General features: G+C 51.6%; 1 protein-coding gene across 1 annotated transcript in view; it reads right to left on the bottom strand.

Moving 5' to 3' along the window:
• NALF2 (NALCN channel auxiliary factor 2) overlaps positions 1–4,209 on the bottom strand; it is a 41,382-nt gene extending 37,173 nt beyond the window's left edge. The window contains exon 1 of the mRNA XM_074278571.1: positions 2,268–4,209. Within this exon, the coding sequence (XP_074134672.1) occupies positions 2,268–3,326 (1,059 nt within the window). The 5' untranslated portion in view covers positions 3,327–4,209. The remainder of the gene's footprint in view (positions 1–2,267) is intronic.
• Between the last annotated feature and the right edge of the window lie 12,152 nt (positions 4,210–16,361).

Raw genomic sequence — 16,361 nt, 5'->3', positions numbered from 1 at the left:
AGAGACAAAGAGACAGAGAGAGAGGGAGAGAGAGGAGGGGGAAAGAGAGAAAGGAAGAGGGAGAGAGCGAGGAGGGAGAAAGAGAGAGACAGAGACAAAGAGACAGAGAGAGAGAGAGAGAGTGAGAAGAGGGAGAAAGAGAGAGAGAGACAGAGACAGAGAAAGAGAGACAAAGAGAAAGAAAGAGAGACAGAGAGACAAAGAGAGAGACAGAGAGAGGGAGAAAGGAGGGGAAAGAGAGAGAGAGGAAGAGGGCGAGTGCAAGGAGGGAGAAAGAGAGACAGAGAGTGAGAAAGGGAGATAGAGATAGGGAGAGAAAGGAAGGGAAAAGAGAGAGGAAGAGGGAGAGAGTGAGGAGGGAGAAAGAGAGACAGAGAGACAAAGAGACAGAGAGAGAGAGAGGGAGAGAGAGGAGGGGGAAAGAGAGAAAGGAAGAGGGAGAGAGCGAGGAGGGAGAAAGAGAGAGACAGAGACAAAGAGACAGAGAGAGAGGGAGAGAGAGGAGGGGAAAAGAGAGAGACAGAGACAAAGAGACAGAGAGAGAGGGAGAGAGAGGAGGGGAAAAGAGAGAGACAGAGAGAGAGGGAGAGAGACAGAGACAGAGAGAGAGAGGGAGAGAGAGGAGGGGAAAAGAGAGGAAAAAAGAAGAGAGAGAGGTAGAGAGATGGAGAGAAAGACACAGAGAAAGAGAGGGAGAGAGACAGAGACAGAGAGGGAGGGAGGAGGAGAGACACACACAGAGACAGAGACAGACAGAGGAGAGGGGAGACAGGGAGAGGGAACGAGAGGGGGGAGAAAGAGAGAGGAGCGAGAGGGAGAATGAGGAAGGGAGGGAGGCAGGGGAGAGCATGTGCGTGTGCGGATGGCACTGTGGGTGTGTCTGGGTCTCTGGCATCGTCTGGCTGTGTGACACTTTGGAAGGGCGGCGTGCGTGCGTGTGCGCCAGTCTCCATCTCCGGAGGGCTCTCCGTGACACCGCCGGAGGGGGGTCAGCCTCTCTAGGTGGCTGTGCGCCTTTAAGGGGTTGCATTTCTCATTTGATAGTGTGAGTGAGGCAGTGAGTCAGCTGAGGCTGAAGGAGGAGGGAGGGAGAGAGTAGCAGAGGACGGGAAGTCAGGAGCAGAGACCTCTCCCCCCCCCCCCCCCCCCGCCCCATCCGTCCTCTCGGCCCAGAACTGCTGGAGCGGCTCTCGCCGCCCGTTGGGTCCACGGGGGCTTGGCGGAGAAAGTACTTCTCCGCCGCCAAGGCCCCCGCGCAGCTCCCGGCCGCCCCCCGCCCCCAAGCCGTGACCCTCCCGACTGGCCCCTCCCTCCCTGCTTCCTGCCCAACAATGGAGTAGCTGGGGCCCCCGGGCTCCCCGCCCTGCTGTCGGGGCTCAGCCGCCCGGCTCTCTCGGGGTGTAGCTCGGCTCCCTGGCAGCGGCTCGGCCCCTTTCTCCAACTCGGGCTCTTCTTTCCCTCTACTCTCCCCAAAGGCCGGCGGGGGGGGGGGCTGAGCGAGGGAGCTTGTTCATGCACCAAAGTGGAGGGGAGCAGCCGGGCTGTGGCCCCTCCGCGGGCATCCGCCGGCGCGGCCGGGCGCAAGACAAGGGCTTGGGGAGCTCCCGGGGAGCCGCCGAGCAGCCTCGCCTGCCTCTTCCCGTCCGATCCGGGCCTCCCGGGGCCCCAGGGCCGGCGCGCCCCCCACCCCCTCCCCGAGCCAGCGCTCTCGTCCCGCAGCGACGGGAAAGCCGGAACGCCGAGGGGCCGTCCTCGGACCCGCCCAGCCCTCGGCTCCCGCCGGAAGACCCCGGCCCAGGGAGGAGGCTGGCGGGGCCGGGGGCCCTCGGGGCCTCCACCTGGCAGGGCCCCCCTCGCCCCCCATAGCCAGAGCCAGCGGCCGAGGGCGCAGGGATCCCGCCGTCCCTCCGTCCCTAGCACCGAGTCCGAGAACTGGACAGGTGGGAGCCCGGAAGGAGGAACCGTGAGAGAGAAGCGGCTCCCGGAGCCGTGGCGAGGGCCCCGGCCTCCTTCCGCTTCCCAGACCCGGCTTCGCATCCCACTCCGGCCCTTTGCGGCTGAGGGAGCCGGCTAACCTTTATTCGAGGGGTGGGTGGGGATACGCGGGCGGGGGGGGGGGGGGCTAGAGACCTAACGCGGCGGAGGGCGGAGGGCTGGGGGGAGGGGGAGGGGAGCGACGCCTGCTAGGAGTGGGGAGCAGGGGCGGCGGCGGCGGGCTGCCCCCCTCACCGCTCCCGGGGGCCCCGCCCCTCATCCCCGGCCCCTACCTTACAGTCTCCTAGGCAGGACCGGACGGAATACTCCTCGGCTTGCAAGTATTTCTGCAGCAAGCAGTCAAACTCCTCGTATTTTTCCTGAGCGTGTTCGTCCAGGCGCTGGTACAGCCGGACGCAGCTCAAGCACGCCTCCCAGGCCCCCGGGCCGGTGGCCAGCAGATCGGCCAGCAGGGCGTCCAGGCTGCAGTCCAGGCTGTCCTGGTGGGCCATGCCCAGCAGCAGGTCGGCCACCGAGTAGGAGTCACAGAAGGCCAGGCTGTAGTTCCGAAAGTGGCCTTGCAGCAAGTTCGTGTGGGAAGCCGGGGGCCGGCCCGAGGGGGGCAAAGGCGCCACGAGGGGCCTCGGGGGCGCGGCGCCCACGAGTCTCTGCAGAGCCTGGGGCTCCAGGCAGGCCGCTTCGGGCCCGGACGGGCTCCTGCCGCCGCCGCCGCCGCCGCCGCCGGGGCCCCAGCGGCCGCTCCTGCGGCCGGCCCCGTCGGGGCCGCCGCGCCCGTCGGGGTTGCTGCTGCGGCCGCGGCCGCCGCCCCCGTCGAAGCCGCTGCCACAGCCCGGCGGGGGGGCCGCCGCGGCCGGGGTCAGGTTGCCCAGGAGAGCCCCGCAGCCGCCCCCCGGGGGCGGCGGCGGCGGCGGCGGCAGCAGCAGCAGCATGGCGGGGGGCGGCTCGGCGTCGGACCGGGGCTGGGGCTCCGGGCCGGCGGCCCCCCAGGGCGGCCTCACCGCCCCACTCCTCTCCTTGGCCCGCAGGCGGCCGCCCGCGCACAGCCACAGACGGTCAGAGAGCAGCACCGTAAAGAAAAGCAGCGAAGCCAGCGACAGGCGCCATCGCTGCGCCCTCTCTGAGTCAGCCCATGGCTTGTCGCCGCCCGTGGCCCCCCGAGGGGACCGGGGAGCCCAGCAGCAGCAGCCGCAGCCGCAACAGCAGCAGCAGCAGCCGGAACAGCTGTCGTAGCAGCAGCAGCAGCAGCAGCGGCGGCGGCGGCGGCGGCAACAGCAGCAGAGCGTGAGCGCAGCGGCATCTCTCCGGGGCCACGTCCACGCGCCCCTGATCATATTTCAGGGGGGGGGGTTTCGGAGACCCTACGGGCGAGGGGACTCGGGCAGAGCGACCCGAGGGATGGCAGCGGCGGGGTGGCCCGACGGGGCAGGCGGGAGGGCGCTGCGCTGCGCCCGGCTCGGCTCAGGCGGCCCCTCCGCGCTCCTCCCACAGTAGCCGTCCGGGCGGGCTCTACCTGAACCGCAGCATGGCTGGGAGGCGCCGGGCCGGAGCGGGGCGGGCTCCTCTCGAGCCCGAGTCGTGGGGTGGGTCGCCTGGGCCCCCGAGCCCGGTCCCCGCACCCCTGGCGCCCCGCTAGGCTCTGTCCCCGGCCGGGGCAGGGACCCACCGAGGGTACCCCGGCGACGGCCGCCGGCGCGGCCCCGAGCTCCTCATGATGTCCGTCCGGCCCCGGCCCCGGCCCCGACCCCGGCTCCCGCTCTGGCCCCGGCTCCGGTTGCTCTCGGGTCCCCGCTCGGGCCCCGACTCCCGTCCGGCCCAGCCCGGCTTAGCACTCTGCGGGCCCGGCCGCGGGCATCACCGGCTACCTGGCTCGATCCGGCCGTGCCCCTGTCCGAGCCCGGCCCCGGCCCCGGCCGCCCCCCGCGCTCCCGGGCTGCCTGCGCCTCCGGCTCGGCTCTCCGGCTCCGGCGGCGGCTCTCCGGCTCCGGCGGCGGCTTCCCGGGCTCCGGCGGCGGCTTCCCCGGCTCCGGGCGGCTGCTTTCCCGGCTCCGGCGGCTGTTCTCCGGCTCTGGGTGCTCTCCGACTCCACTCCTTACTTCCTCCGGGCCGAGCGCGCGGCTTCAGGGCGCCTCTCCCCACTGCTCGCCGTGCGCGCCGCTCTGGCTCCGGCTCCGGCTCCGGCTCTGGCCGCTGCCGCCGAGCGGGACGGCCCCGTGGCGCGCGCTGGCCATCCCCGCTCAGTCTGTCGCCATCTTCCGCTGTGCGGAGAACACCTTGAGAACCCCGGGGAGGGGGGGAGGGAAGGGAGGCGGGGAGAGAGAGGGGCAGCAAATCGAGAGAGGGGGGAGGGGGCCCCGAATGCGCCTGCGCCGGTCTCTTTCCACCTCCCCCCTTCTCCCCTCCCCCTCCCCCAGTCCCATCCCCACCCCCTCTCCGCTGCAGCCTGTACTCCTGGGTGGCGGGGACGCTTTCAGCCCTCCACTAGCCGCATTCACTTCTGCGCTTCGGTGCCTCCATCCACCCGCCTCCCACCCCCACCCACCCCCTCCCCTGCTGCCCTAGGAGCCCGGGGCCCCAGACACCTCTCACCCTTACCCCGCCTCTCCCAAGTCCAAAGCCAAGCCCCTGCCACTTTCCCCACCCCGGGACCCGCCCCACTCTTGTGGAGGGGGGTGCCAGGAGATGCCCCGGCGTTCGGATCTCTCCTCCCGGGGCCCGGGCCTTGAGGGACTTTGGACCCCGTGCTCGCCCCCACCTGCCCTGGGCCCTGTCGGCGCCGCCGCCGCCGCCACCGCCGCCGCCGCCGCCGCCGCCACCGCCGCCGCCACCGCGGCCGCCTCCCTCAGTGCCCAGTCCTTCTCAGGCCGGCGTGTGGTGCTGAAGGACAGCTCCCAGCGGGGCTTCGGACCGGGGCGGGACTTGCCGGAGCTCGGGAGGGGGCGGCCGAGGCAGGGGGAGCCGAGTCCTGCCCTCGGCTCGCCCCGTTCCGCTCCGCTGCGCCCAGTTTCCTGGCTACCCTCGAGGGACCTTGGGCTGGGAGCTATCCGAAAAGAGAGGCAGCCGACCGGGAGGGAAGTGACTCCCGAAGCTCCTCCGAGGGCCCCCTCACCTCCTCTCCTCTTGCCCCAGCCCAGCCCAGCCCAGCCCCTCCAGGAAAGCTCCTCTCAGGGTCGAGACGAAGGGTGGAGTGCGGGGAAACCAAATAAGCACCCCCCCACCCCAGACACTCGGGAAGCGGAGCCCGGGTGGCCCGAATGACTCCCCAGAAGTTCTCCGGACCCAAGTTCGGACGGGTCAAATCTACTTTTTCCCTGTTCTCCTTTCCCTGCTGCTTCCACGTTCTGATCATCCGAATTAACCCACTTTTCTCAAAGTGTCTACTACAGGAACACTAGCGTTCCAGATCCTTTGCTGAGGATCCAAAGAGGGGAAAGACCGTGCTTGTTCCCAAGAGCTGCCATTCCAACAGGGGGGGAATGAAACTCTACGTACCTACGTGCATACGTACAGACACACATACGGCACTAACACTGAGGCGGCCGGCCCAAGGGAGGCCCAAAGGATAGCGTTCTAGGTCAGAAGTGGAGAAGGAGCTGGACTTCAGAGGGAGAGCTCCACGTTCTCCATCTTTGAGCTCGCTTTTTATCAATGGTAACAGCTTCTATTGAGAGGGTGCCTGAAGAGTTACAAAGCACTTCTCGTTCAGCCTTACAGCAGCCCCGTAGGGAAGATCCTTGGCTCGTCCCCATGGCAGAGATGACGAAAGTAAGGGGTCTCGTCCCATTTCACAGCCAGGAGGGCAGCTCATCAATAACCACTTATTAAGCGCCGATCGTGAGCCAGGAACTGGGCTAAGTGCGAGAATACAAATAAAGAAAGCCAGTCCCTGGCCTCAGGGAACTTAGGATCTAATGGAGGAAGACAGCGCACAAAAGGCAAATGAAAAGAGGAAGGGAGAGAAGGAAGGGACCAGGTACAGGAGCAGGGCAGCCAGGTGGGGAAAGATGAGAGAGAGCCGGCCTGTTCGCCCTCCCTAAATGCAGGGTCTTGAAGGGGCTCTACAATTCCACCCTCCAAATTAAAGGGAGGGCGGGGCGGCAGGGTACTGAGGTCATCTTCCAGAATGAAGAGGTTTGGGGGCATCTGACTCAAAAGATACTGGATCTGCCCTTACTGTCTGCCCTAAGAGTAGAACTTAGGTCCAGAGGATAGGAAGGGGGGGGGAGTGAGTCTAGCAGAAGCAGGAGATCTGTATAATAGCCCGTTGGGGAGGGGGAGGGTGGGGAGAAGATCCGATTTGCTGGAACCCAGGAATCAGGCGGAGGAACAGGGAGAAAGAAGACCATTAGGCTGAACCCTCAGCCTCAAAATTGTTAGAGCCAGGGGGTCGATGGGCTTCTTCGTTCCTACGGTCTGCCAGCCCCGAACCTCCCCCTTTTCTCCCCCACCCCCCATAATACAGTCTTTTCTCCTATTTGAAAATGGAAAGATAGAGAAACTGGAGAAAAACACTGTGAGAATAGATGCATAGAACTTCCGGAGGGTTTCCTGTCCAGGACCAAAGCTGCCTACAGCTTGGATTCAGCAGACCCTCTGGTTGAGAAGCGGTCCAGAGAAGGGCCTTTCCGAGTTCAGATTCGTGCAAAAAGCTTTGATTAAGGACTGGATGGGGAATACAAATGTTGGGGTGGGGAATACACATTTGAAATTAAAAAGTAGCTTCTGCCTTGATATTGAGGCAATCTAGTAGAAAGACATGGGATATGCATAGATCGATAGCCAGCTAGCCAAATAGCACATGGTAAGTGTATGAGTACGATAGAAGCCGAGGGGTGGGAGAATTCCCAAGAATAAGTGACCATTAAGTGCTGAAGTGCGGGGAGGGGCAGAAGCCATTCTGGAAGACACGCCATTTGAGTTGAGTTTTAAATGAATGATGGGTTGGAGTGATTCGGTCATCAGGCAGGACTAGGGCTTTGGGGGTTGGCAGAAGAGTATAGAGGTGAAGGCATGGAGGTAGGAAAGTGGCAGGTATGTATCAATGGCATAAATCACAAGTAAATTAGACAATTACTCCCTTCCCCACTTGTTCCATAATCCCTCCAGCCACGGGGAGGAAGGGGGAAGAAGGATGATGGATGGACCTGGAACTGTGCAATGATGAAAAGACTTCCAATTGACTGCGAAGTCTGATGAACTCATCATCAGGTGGTGGATCAGAAGGTGCTGAGCCTGAAGTGCCCGTGCTTTTTCTTCTTGGCTAGATCTGCCTTGGAGGGGGAAAGGTGGCCCACCTCACAGCTAGTTGCTGCAGCCATAAGTATATGGGGTCCTTCCTTTTATAGGGTTTCTTCTTTGCCAATCTTAACCAAATGGGGATTTGGAGATAGGACTGCCCAGGTGACTGTGGGGATTTGGGAGACCCATCTGAAGCCCCACTGCCCTGGATGCAACAGCAGTGTCCATCAGACAGAGGTGCCCGCAGACGGATGTGGAAAGACAGCCCCCAGAAGACAGTAGCAACTTGAAGGATTGTGACCCCTAATGACAGAGAGAAGTACCCTAAAGGGCTCTAGAAAGGTCCTAATTTTTAGAGCCCAGCAAAGGGCTATACCTAAGGGGAGTTTCATGAAACTTTCGCTGAAGAAGGAAAGGGCCCCTTCTGTCCAGAAGCAGAGATATCTCTTGGCCATGTGCATTAATTACATGCCAGTTTCACAATGACCAGATTTAAAGTTTGAGTCTACTCTCCCCAGGAACCTGCTGTATTATGGAAGGGGAGAGTGCACCCTTGGTTTAGAAGGACTAAGTCAACCCTACTTGATATATACATACCCTTTGATAAAAGATAATGGATTCAAATGATTGATTAATAATGAGTAGAAGCAGTTTTAGAAGGGACCAGTTTTAGAAGCTACAATCCCTCAAGATGATCTCCCTTTGAACTAGTGAAAACAATGTAAAGAACTGGCCGAGCAGTATCAGACCTAAAACTTTATTATAAAACAGCAATCATCAAAACCATCTGCTATTGGCTAAGAAATAGAGTGGCAGGTCATTGGAATGGGTTAGATACACATGACACAATAATCAGTGACTATAGTAATCTACTGTTTGCTAAACCCAAAGACTCCAGCTTCTAGGATAAGAACTCCCTATTTGACAAAAGTTGCTGGGAATACTGGAAAATAATATGTCAGAAACTCGGCAGAGACCTACATCTCACCCCCATAGCAAAATAAGGTCAAAATGGGTACCTGATTTAGGTATAAAGGGTGATACTTCAAGCAAATTAGGAGAGCAAGGGATAGTTTAGCTATCAGATCTTTGGAGAAGGGAGGGATTTATGGCCAAAGAAGAGATAGAAAACATTATGAAAAGCAAAATGGATAATTTTGTTTGGATTAGATTAAAAAGGTTTTGCACAAACAAAACAAGACAGCCAAGATTAGAAGGAAAGCAGAAAGCTGGGGGGGGGGGAGATTTTACAGCTAGTGTTTCTGATAAAGGCCCCATTTCTAAAATTATTCAAATTTATAAGAATACAAGGCATTTCTCTATTGAGAAATGGTCAAAGGAGATGAATAGACAATTTTCAGATGAAGAAATGAAGTCATCTATAGTCATATGAAAAAAATGCTCTAAATCACTACCGAGTAGAGACAAAGTAAACCAACTCTGAGGCAGCACCTCACGTTTCTCAGATTGGCTAAGATGACAGGAAAAGATAATGGGATGTGGGAAAACTGGGACACTAATATACTATTGGTTGTAAACTGATCCAACCATTCTCTTGAACGATTTGGAACTATGCCCTTTGAGCCAGCAGTGTGTCTCTACTGAGCTTGTATCTCAAAGAGATCATAAAGGAGGGAAAGGGACCCACATGTGCCAAAATGTTTGTGGTGGCAAGAAACTGAAAACCGAGCGGCTGTCCATCAGTTGGGGAATGGCTGAATAAGTGATGGGATATGAAAGTAATGGAATATGGTTGTTCTATAAAAATGATGAGTGGGTTTATTTTAGCAAGGCCTGGAAAGATATACATAAACTGATACTGAGTGAAACAAGCAGAACCAGGAAAACACTGTACACAGCAACGGCAAGATCGCATGATGATCAACTGATAGACTTGGTTCTTCAGTGATCCAGGGCAATCCCAATAAGCTTTGGATGGAAAATACCATCTGCATCCAGAGAGAGAACTATGGAAACTGAATGTAAATGGATACATGCTAGTTCACTTTTTTCTGTTTTTTTTTTCCTCATGGTTTTTTCCTTTTGTTCTCATTTTTCTCTCCCGACATAATTCATATGAAAATATGTAAAAAACGAATGCATATATATTACCCCTAAAAAGTTGTTTTACATGTAACAGGAGAAAATAAAAAAAAAAAAAAGATCGCCTCCCTTTCTAGGGAGGCAGAGTAAGAGAAGTTGTTGTCCACTTTGGGGACTCCAGTCTGTATAAGTACCCATCTAGGGGAGCAAGTCTAGAGGGGGGTAGTAAATTTCCATTTTCAGTCCATACCACCTCTTGGGATAGGAAGTTCTATGAATGCCTTAATATTTCTGCAAAATAAGCAAACCTTTGATTTATCCTAAATTTACCTCTCTAAAGCTGTAGAGGGGAGAGGGAGGAGAAGGAAGATGTTAGGGTCCTCTGTTTTTAATAAGTAGGATTTGGCAAAGAAGCCAACATTTCTCCAATATTTCCCAATTATATAAATTTCAAACGCAGTCTCTGTGGCTTTCAATTCATTTGGAAGTTTGCCTTCCCAAGTTTGCTCTTGTCCTTCTACATCCCCTTGATCTTAGCTATCCTTTAGCTATTGTCCCTTGGCCTGGCTGATTTGTGATGTTGAGCCAAGCACTGTAATCCCTAGAGTTTTACACAAGGACAGACAGAAATCCTGGAGGTAGGGAGGCCAGGAAGGAGTCTGACAATAATTCAACTAAGGGGATGGTGAAGAGATCTAGAAATAGGATGGTGGCCATGGCAAGGAAAAGGAGGATACAGACATAAAAGATGTTGCTGAGGCATAATTGTCAGGAACTCTAAAGTGTAAAGGGAAATTGACAAGACTTCTAAAGTACCATTTTTCTAAAACTAAAATTTCTAAACTAAAAAGTCTGATCATGTCTCCCTCCTTTCTCCTTGTCAATGAGTTGGGTCTCTATCATCTCCAGGATCAAATATAAGCTCCTCTGTTTGGAATTGAAGACCTTTTGTAATCTGGCTCATTCCTGCCTTTCTGGTCTTCTTAGATTTGACTCTCTTCCCTTTACTGTTCAATTTAGCTACATCACCCGACATGCTGCTCCAGAATAGGACATGCCCCCATGTCTTGGCATTGGGGAACTCCCATGATAGGAAAATTCTGCCATTCTATCTTGGCCCTCCTTCCAAGACTTAGCTCAAATCTCATCTTCTGAAGCTTTTCCCCAGTTCCTTCTAGTTGCTAATGCTTTCCACCTTCACGTCACCATCTTTACCTTCAGATCACCATCTACCTGCTCTGTCAGGGGTATATGTTATCTCCTCCATTACAATGGAAATTCCTTGAAGTCCAGGACTATTTTTGACCTTTGTATCCCCAGCATTTTGCCTAACATTTAGTAAGTGCTAAATAAAAGCTTTTGACTGATTTGTCAAGTGAATGTATGGGGATATATATATATATATATATATATATATATATATATATATATATATAGAGAGAGAGAGAGAGAGAGAGAGAGAGAGAGAGAGAGAGAGAGAGAGCGAGAGAGAGCGCACAGTCATCTGACAGCAACAATGGTAGAACAGTAGTGTGACTTGATTACTGAGTCCTAAGCAAGAGGTGGAAAGTGGGGGTGGGAGCAGATTTACATCTGGGGTAGATGTAAATCAGGGGAGATGGCAGAGATAGACATCTGGGGTGGATTTAAGCATGGTCTATTCTACCATTTTGGGGCAGGCTAGATCTGATGAGCTTATTGGATCTGCTCACTCTCATCCACTTAACAAGTTGCTTTGACCCAAGATGAAAGTTAAAAAGCAGAGTTGATTGCTTGGGGGCATTTTTTTTGAAATGCCAGTCCAGAGGAACTGGTATGGATGGGAAGAAGTGAGGAAAACAGTTGAATTGGTGGAAAGGATCTAGTTTCTCGACTCTAATTTCTCTCTTGAGCTCCAGGCTCAAGTCACCAATAGCCTCTAAGTTATTTCAAAGTGATCGTACCACAGACATCTCAAACTTAATATGTCCAAAACTAAACTCAGGTTCTTTCACCAAAAACTCTGTCCTTTTTTCCAGTTTTTAAAATTACTATCAAAGACCGAAATGGATTCATGATTTAGACATAAAGAGTGATATTATAAGCAAATTAGAAGAACAAAGGATAGTCTACTTCTTGGATCTGTGAAGGAAGGGATTTATGGCCAAAGAGGAACTAGAGAACATTATGAAATGCAAAATGGATCATTTTGATTATATTAAGTTTAAAAGGTTTTGTACAAATAAAACCAATGCAGACAAGATTAGAAGGGAAGCCGGAAACTGAAAAAAAAAACATTTTATATCCAAGAGTTTTGATAAAGGCCTCATTTCTAAAATATATAGAGAATTGACTCTAATTTATAAGAATACAAGCCATTCAATGGTCAAAGGATATGAACAGACAATTTTCAGATGAAGAAATTAAAGCCATTTCTAGTCATATGAAAAAATGCTCTAAATCACTAATGATCACTAAGACATCTCTGAGGTCCCACTATACATCTCTCAGATTGGCTAAAATGACAGGAAAAAATGATAAATATTGGAGGGGATGTGGGAAAACTGGGATACTAATACATTGTTGGTAGAGTTGTGAACTGATCCAACCACTCTGGAGAGCAATTTGAAACTATGCTTAAGGGACTATCAAACTGTGCATACCCTTTGATTCAGCAGCATCTCTACTGGGTCTGTATCCCAAAGGAATCACAAAAGAGGGAAAAGGAACCATGTGTGCAAAAAATGTTTGTGGCAGCCCTTTTTATAGTGGCAAGAAACTAGAAACTGGGTAGATGCCCATCAGTTGGAGAATGGCTGAATAAATTGTGGTATATAAATGTTATGGAATATTATTGTTCTGTAAGAAATGGCCAACAGGATGATTACAGAGAGGCCTGGAGAGACTTACAGGAACCCATGCTAGGTGAAGCGAGCAGAACCAGGAGAACATCGTCCATAGCAATAGTAAGGTGATGATTCATTCTGATGGACGTGGCTCTTTTCAACAATGAGGTGATTCAGGCCAATTCCTATAGACTTGTGATGGACAGAGCCATCTGCATCCAGGGAGAAGACTGTGGGAACTGAATGTAGATCACAATATAGGACTTTCCTCTTTATTGTTGTTGTTTGCTTTATTTTTGTTTTCTTTCTCATTTTTTTTCTTTGTTGACCTGATAAAATTACCATCAAGGGTATCACCATGTCCCCAGTTCATAGACTCATAACCTCTGAGTTGCCCATGACTTACCCCATACATCTAAACAGTTGCTACATATTGTCATTTTTCCTCCCCATTTTTCACATCCCCTAGTCCAGGCCTTCATCAGCTCTCCTCTGAACTATCTGAAGTAGTCTTCTAATTGGTTTTCCTATTTGAAGTATCTCCCTGTCTTTCACATAGCTGACAAATGGATTTTCAGGCATTCTCCTCTTCAATTGCAGTGGCTCCCTATTACCTCTAGAATCAAATATTAACTTTTCTAGTTGGCATTTAAATCCCTTCCCACCCTACTTTTTGTAGTTCTCCTTCAAGAATTCCAGGGTCCAAGAAACTGAGCTACTTGTGATTCCTTATATGTGATATTCCAGTTCCATTCTCGGGGTCTTTGTACTGGCTGTTACTAAAATACTCTCTTTTGTCATTTTCTTCTTTTTAAATTTTTAAAATTTTTTGTCATTTTCTTCTTTTGGAAAATCTGGTTTCCTTCAGGACTTGACTCAAGCAACTCTTTCTAAAGAGACCTCACCTTCTAGGCTCATATTGTCTGATCAGTCACAATCACACTGTAACTTGGGTCTGACATAGTGATGCCATTTTGAGAAGGAAGAACAGCAAGCAATCAACCTTCTTGGGAGCAGAGGCCCTTGGATTTTTTACCATCATATTCTCAGTACTTACCAAACTGTCTGGCATGCAGCAAGGGCTTAATAAATGTATGCTGACTTGACTAAGTGAAGAACAGTCTGGCCCAAATTAGCCAATCGTGCTATTTTTGAGCTTGAAGGAAAATTATAATGCATCTCATTTAGCTCCATCTTTTTACTGAAAGGAAACAGTCTTGGAGTGAGAAGGGAAGTTGCCTAAGGTTAACCAAGTAGCAATTGTGCGGTTCAGCCCAAACTTTGGGGCTCCAGATCCAGGCTTTATTCCACAATCCCTTGCCTCTGAGGACATTTCAGAAGGAGTCATGGGACAGCTCTCCCAAGAAAGACTAGCACGAGTATGTTCTCAAAGTTTCTTATATATTAATCTTTGGGTCTTCTGATTGTCTCACGTAGGATGATATTGGAACTAGTGTTGCCGAGTCAGTTGTTAAAACTTGTTAAACATTGACTTTAAAACTCCTATTTTAAGGGTGATCATTTAACTAAAATATCTAAGTAAACCCCACAGAGCAACAAGATAGCTTTGGGCAACCATTCTAAGCTTTCATTATCATGTGCCAGGCCCTGTGTTAAGCACTAAGAATGTCAAGAAAGGCAAAAGCTAGTCCTTAGTCTCAAGGAACACCCAGTCTAACGGGGGAGACGACGTGCAAACACTATGTACAAGCTATATGTGGATAAAGATAGATGAGTTGATATTGATATCTATATCCATATATATATATATATATATAATCAGTTATCTTTATATCCATATAGATATATATTTAGTTATCTATATATCTAGTTATCTATATTTATATGTGTATGTATATATGCCCATATCTGCCTGATAAATTAGAGATACCTGAAAAAACTATATATATATATATATATATATATATATATGTATATATATAATATTTATATGTATATGTATACATGCCCATATCTGCATGGTAAATTGGAGATACTGAAAAAAGGGAAGGCAGCAGCCTTAAGGGGGACCTTAAAGGCTTCTTGTAAAAGGTGAGATTTTAGTTGAGATTTGGGGGCAACCAGGGAAGCCAGGGGATAGACACAAAGGGAAAGAGAGTTCTAAGCATGAGGGCCAGCCCGTACAAATGCCTCAAGTGAGGATGTAGAGCATGAAACGTGAGGACCCCAAAAGAGCCATGTCCCTGGATTATAGAGTGTGGGGGAGTGGGTAAGGTGTGAGAAGACTGGAAAGGCAGGAGGAGGCCAGGTTATAAAGAGCTTTAAAATCCAAACAGAGGAGTTAATGTTAAATTCTAGAACTACATGATAAGGAATCACTGAAGTTAATTTTCCAGGAAATGATGGGATCAGATGGACACAGAGATCTCAGATTCTTCTGTATAAAAATGATGATTGCATCCATGGGAGCTGGTGAGATCAGCCAGCGAGTAGTATAGAGGGAGAAGAAGGCCTAGGCCAGAGCTTTAAGGGACACCCATGGAAGGTGGCCATGATCTGGAGGAAGATTCAGCAAAGGAGACTGAAAAGAAGAGGAGAATCAGAAGAGAAAACCCAGAGAAAGGGAGGTGATGGGTGGTGGTAAAGGCAGCATAGAGGTAAACTACCAGATCAGTAGTGGCTTTGGAGAGAGCACTCAGTTAAATGATGAAGTGGGAAGCCAGTCTGCAGAAAGTTAAGAATAAGAAAGGAAATCAGTCAGTAGACATTTAGTAAGTACCTACCTGGTACGGAGTGCTGAAGATACAGTGAAAAGTCCCCCAATCCACAAAGAGGGGTGGTGGGGAGGAAGAGGATAATATTCATATAACTAGGTATGAGCAAGCTAGATATGCAATCAATTGGAAAGAAATAACTAAGGGAATGCCCTAAAATTCAGAGGGATCAGGAAAGGCTTCCTGTAAGGTGGGCCTTTAGCTGGGCCTGGGAGCCAGGAGGCTGAGCTGAGAAGGAAAGGAGAGTCTTCTGTGAATGGAACGCCGGGAATTAATGTGTAAAGATCGGAAAGGGGAGGAGCAGGCAGGACAGGGGAGTCCAGCCAGCACGGGGGCAATGAAGAAGGAAGATGAGATGATAAGATGATGATTGCACCCAGGTTTTGGAGAGCTGATGAACTCAGAAGGGGAACGCTTGTGGGTGATGGCAAGATCCAAGGTACGGTATTGCCTGTGTGTAGTGGAGGTGGGGCAGAGGAGGACCCTAGGAGTATGGAGTAAGTGGAGGAACTGGGAGGTTCGGGTGTTTGGAGGGACTCCCAATCTGCATGCTGCAATCCCCTAGTATGAGGCCTGACTTGGAAAGGAGAAAAAGGGTCCTGAATCTGGGGAGGAATGAAGGGGACTGCAACAGACTTTGCATCAGATTGGAAATATGGCTTCTTGTGTACACTAGGGAGCTCCTGGGTCAAGTTGGAGGTTTAGTCAGAGCCTTCAGCTGCCTGCCAGATCTAGTGCCCATTCATACTGCTATAACAGTGTGGCCTGGGGGAGGGCCAATGGTGCCCACAGCATTTCCAAGGCTGCTCCTTGTGCCTCACACACTCAAAGAACTCCTGATGCTTCTGTTGCTGAAAGACCTTGGGGTCTTTTGTAAGGGGAGAAAGGAAGGGGGAAGGGAAAGGAGGGGACAGGAGATGGGGAAAGAGAAGGAAAGGAAAGGAGGGAAAGGAAAGGGGAAAGGGAAGGAGAGGAAGAAAAGGGGGAAAGAGAAAAGGGGGAAGGGAAAGAAGAGAAGGAAAGGGAAGAGAAAAGAAGGGGAGAGAGAAAGGAGGGGGAAGAAAAAGAAGAGTCCATCACCTCTTTATCTAGAGCAGAATAACGGGTTTCATTATGAGTCCTTTGGATTTGTCATAAAAATTCCTCAATCTTTCAGCGGTGAAATCTTTGGGTTTATCAAACATTAGGTTATTGCTTCAATATACTATCTGTTCCAGTGATTAAGCTCTCTGTTTTTTTTTTATACAGTTTCTAGTTCTCTAGATAATTATGTCTTTGTTTGAGATCCGGTACAGCGAGGCCTCCTTTCTTCCCACTTTTTTCATTAATTTCCTTGCTATTCTTGACCTTTTGTTCCTCTACATGAGTTGTTTCTTCCCACTGACACTAGCTTTCTGGCTATTCCGTGAACAAGATACCGAGGAGACCTTGTCACTGCTGTTCCTTTGGATCCCAGCCAGAGTCTAGTCCAGGACCAACAATACCCCTGATGATGCAGCTCCACAAACTTGCAAGTGCAAGGGGAGGA

The sequence above is a fragment of the Sminthopsis crassicaudata genome, chromosome X (assembly GCF_048593235.1).
Source record: "Sminthopsis crassicaudata isolate SCR6 chromosome X, ASM4859323v1, whole genome shotgun sequence".
Lineage (NCBI taxonomy): Eukaryota > Metazoa > Chordata > Mammalia > Dasyuromorphia > Dasyuridae > Sminthopsis > Sminthopsis crassicaudata.
Note: the sequence above shows the minus strand (reverse complement) of the source record. Positions and strands in the feature narration are given on the sequence as shown.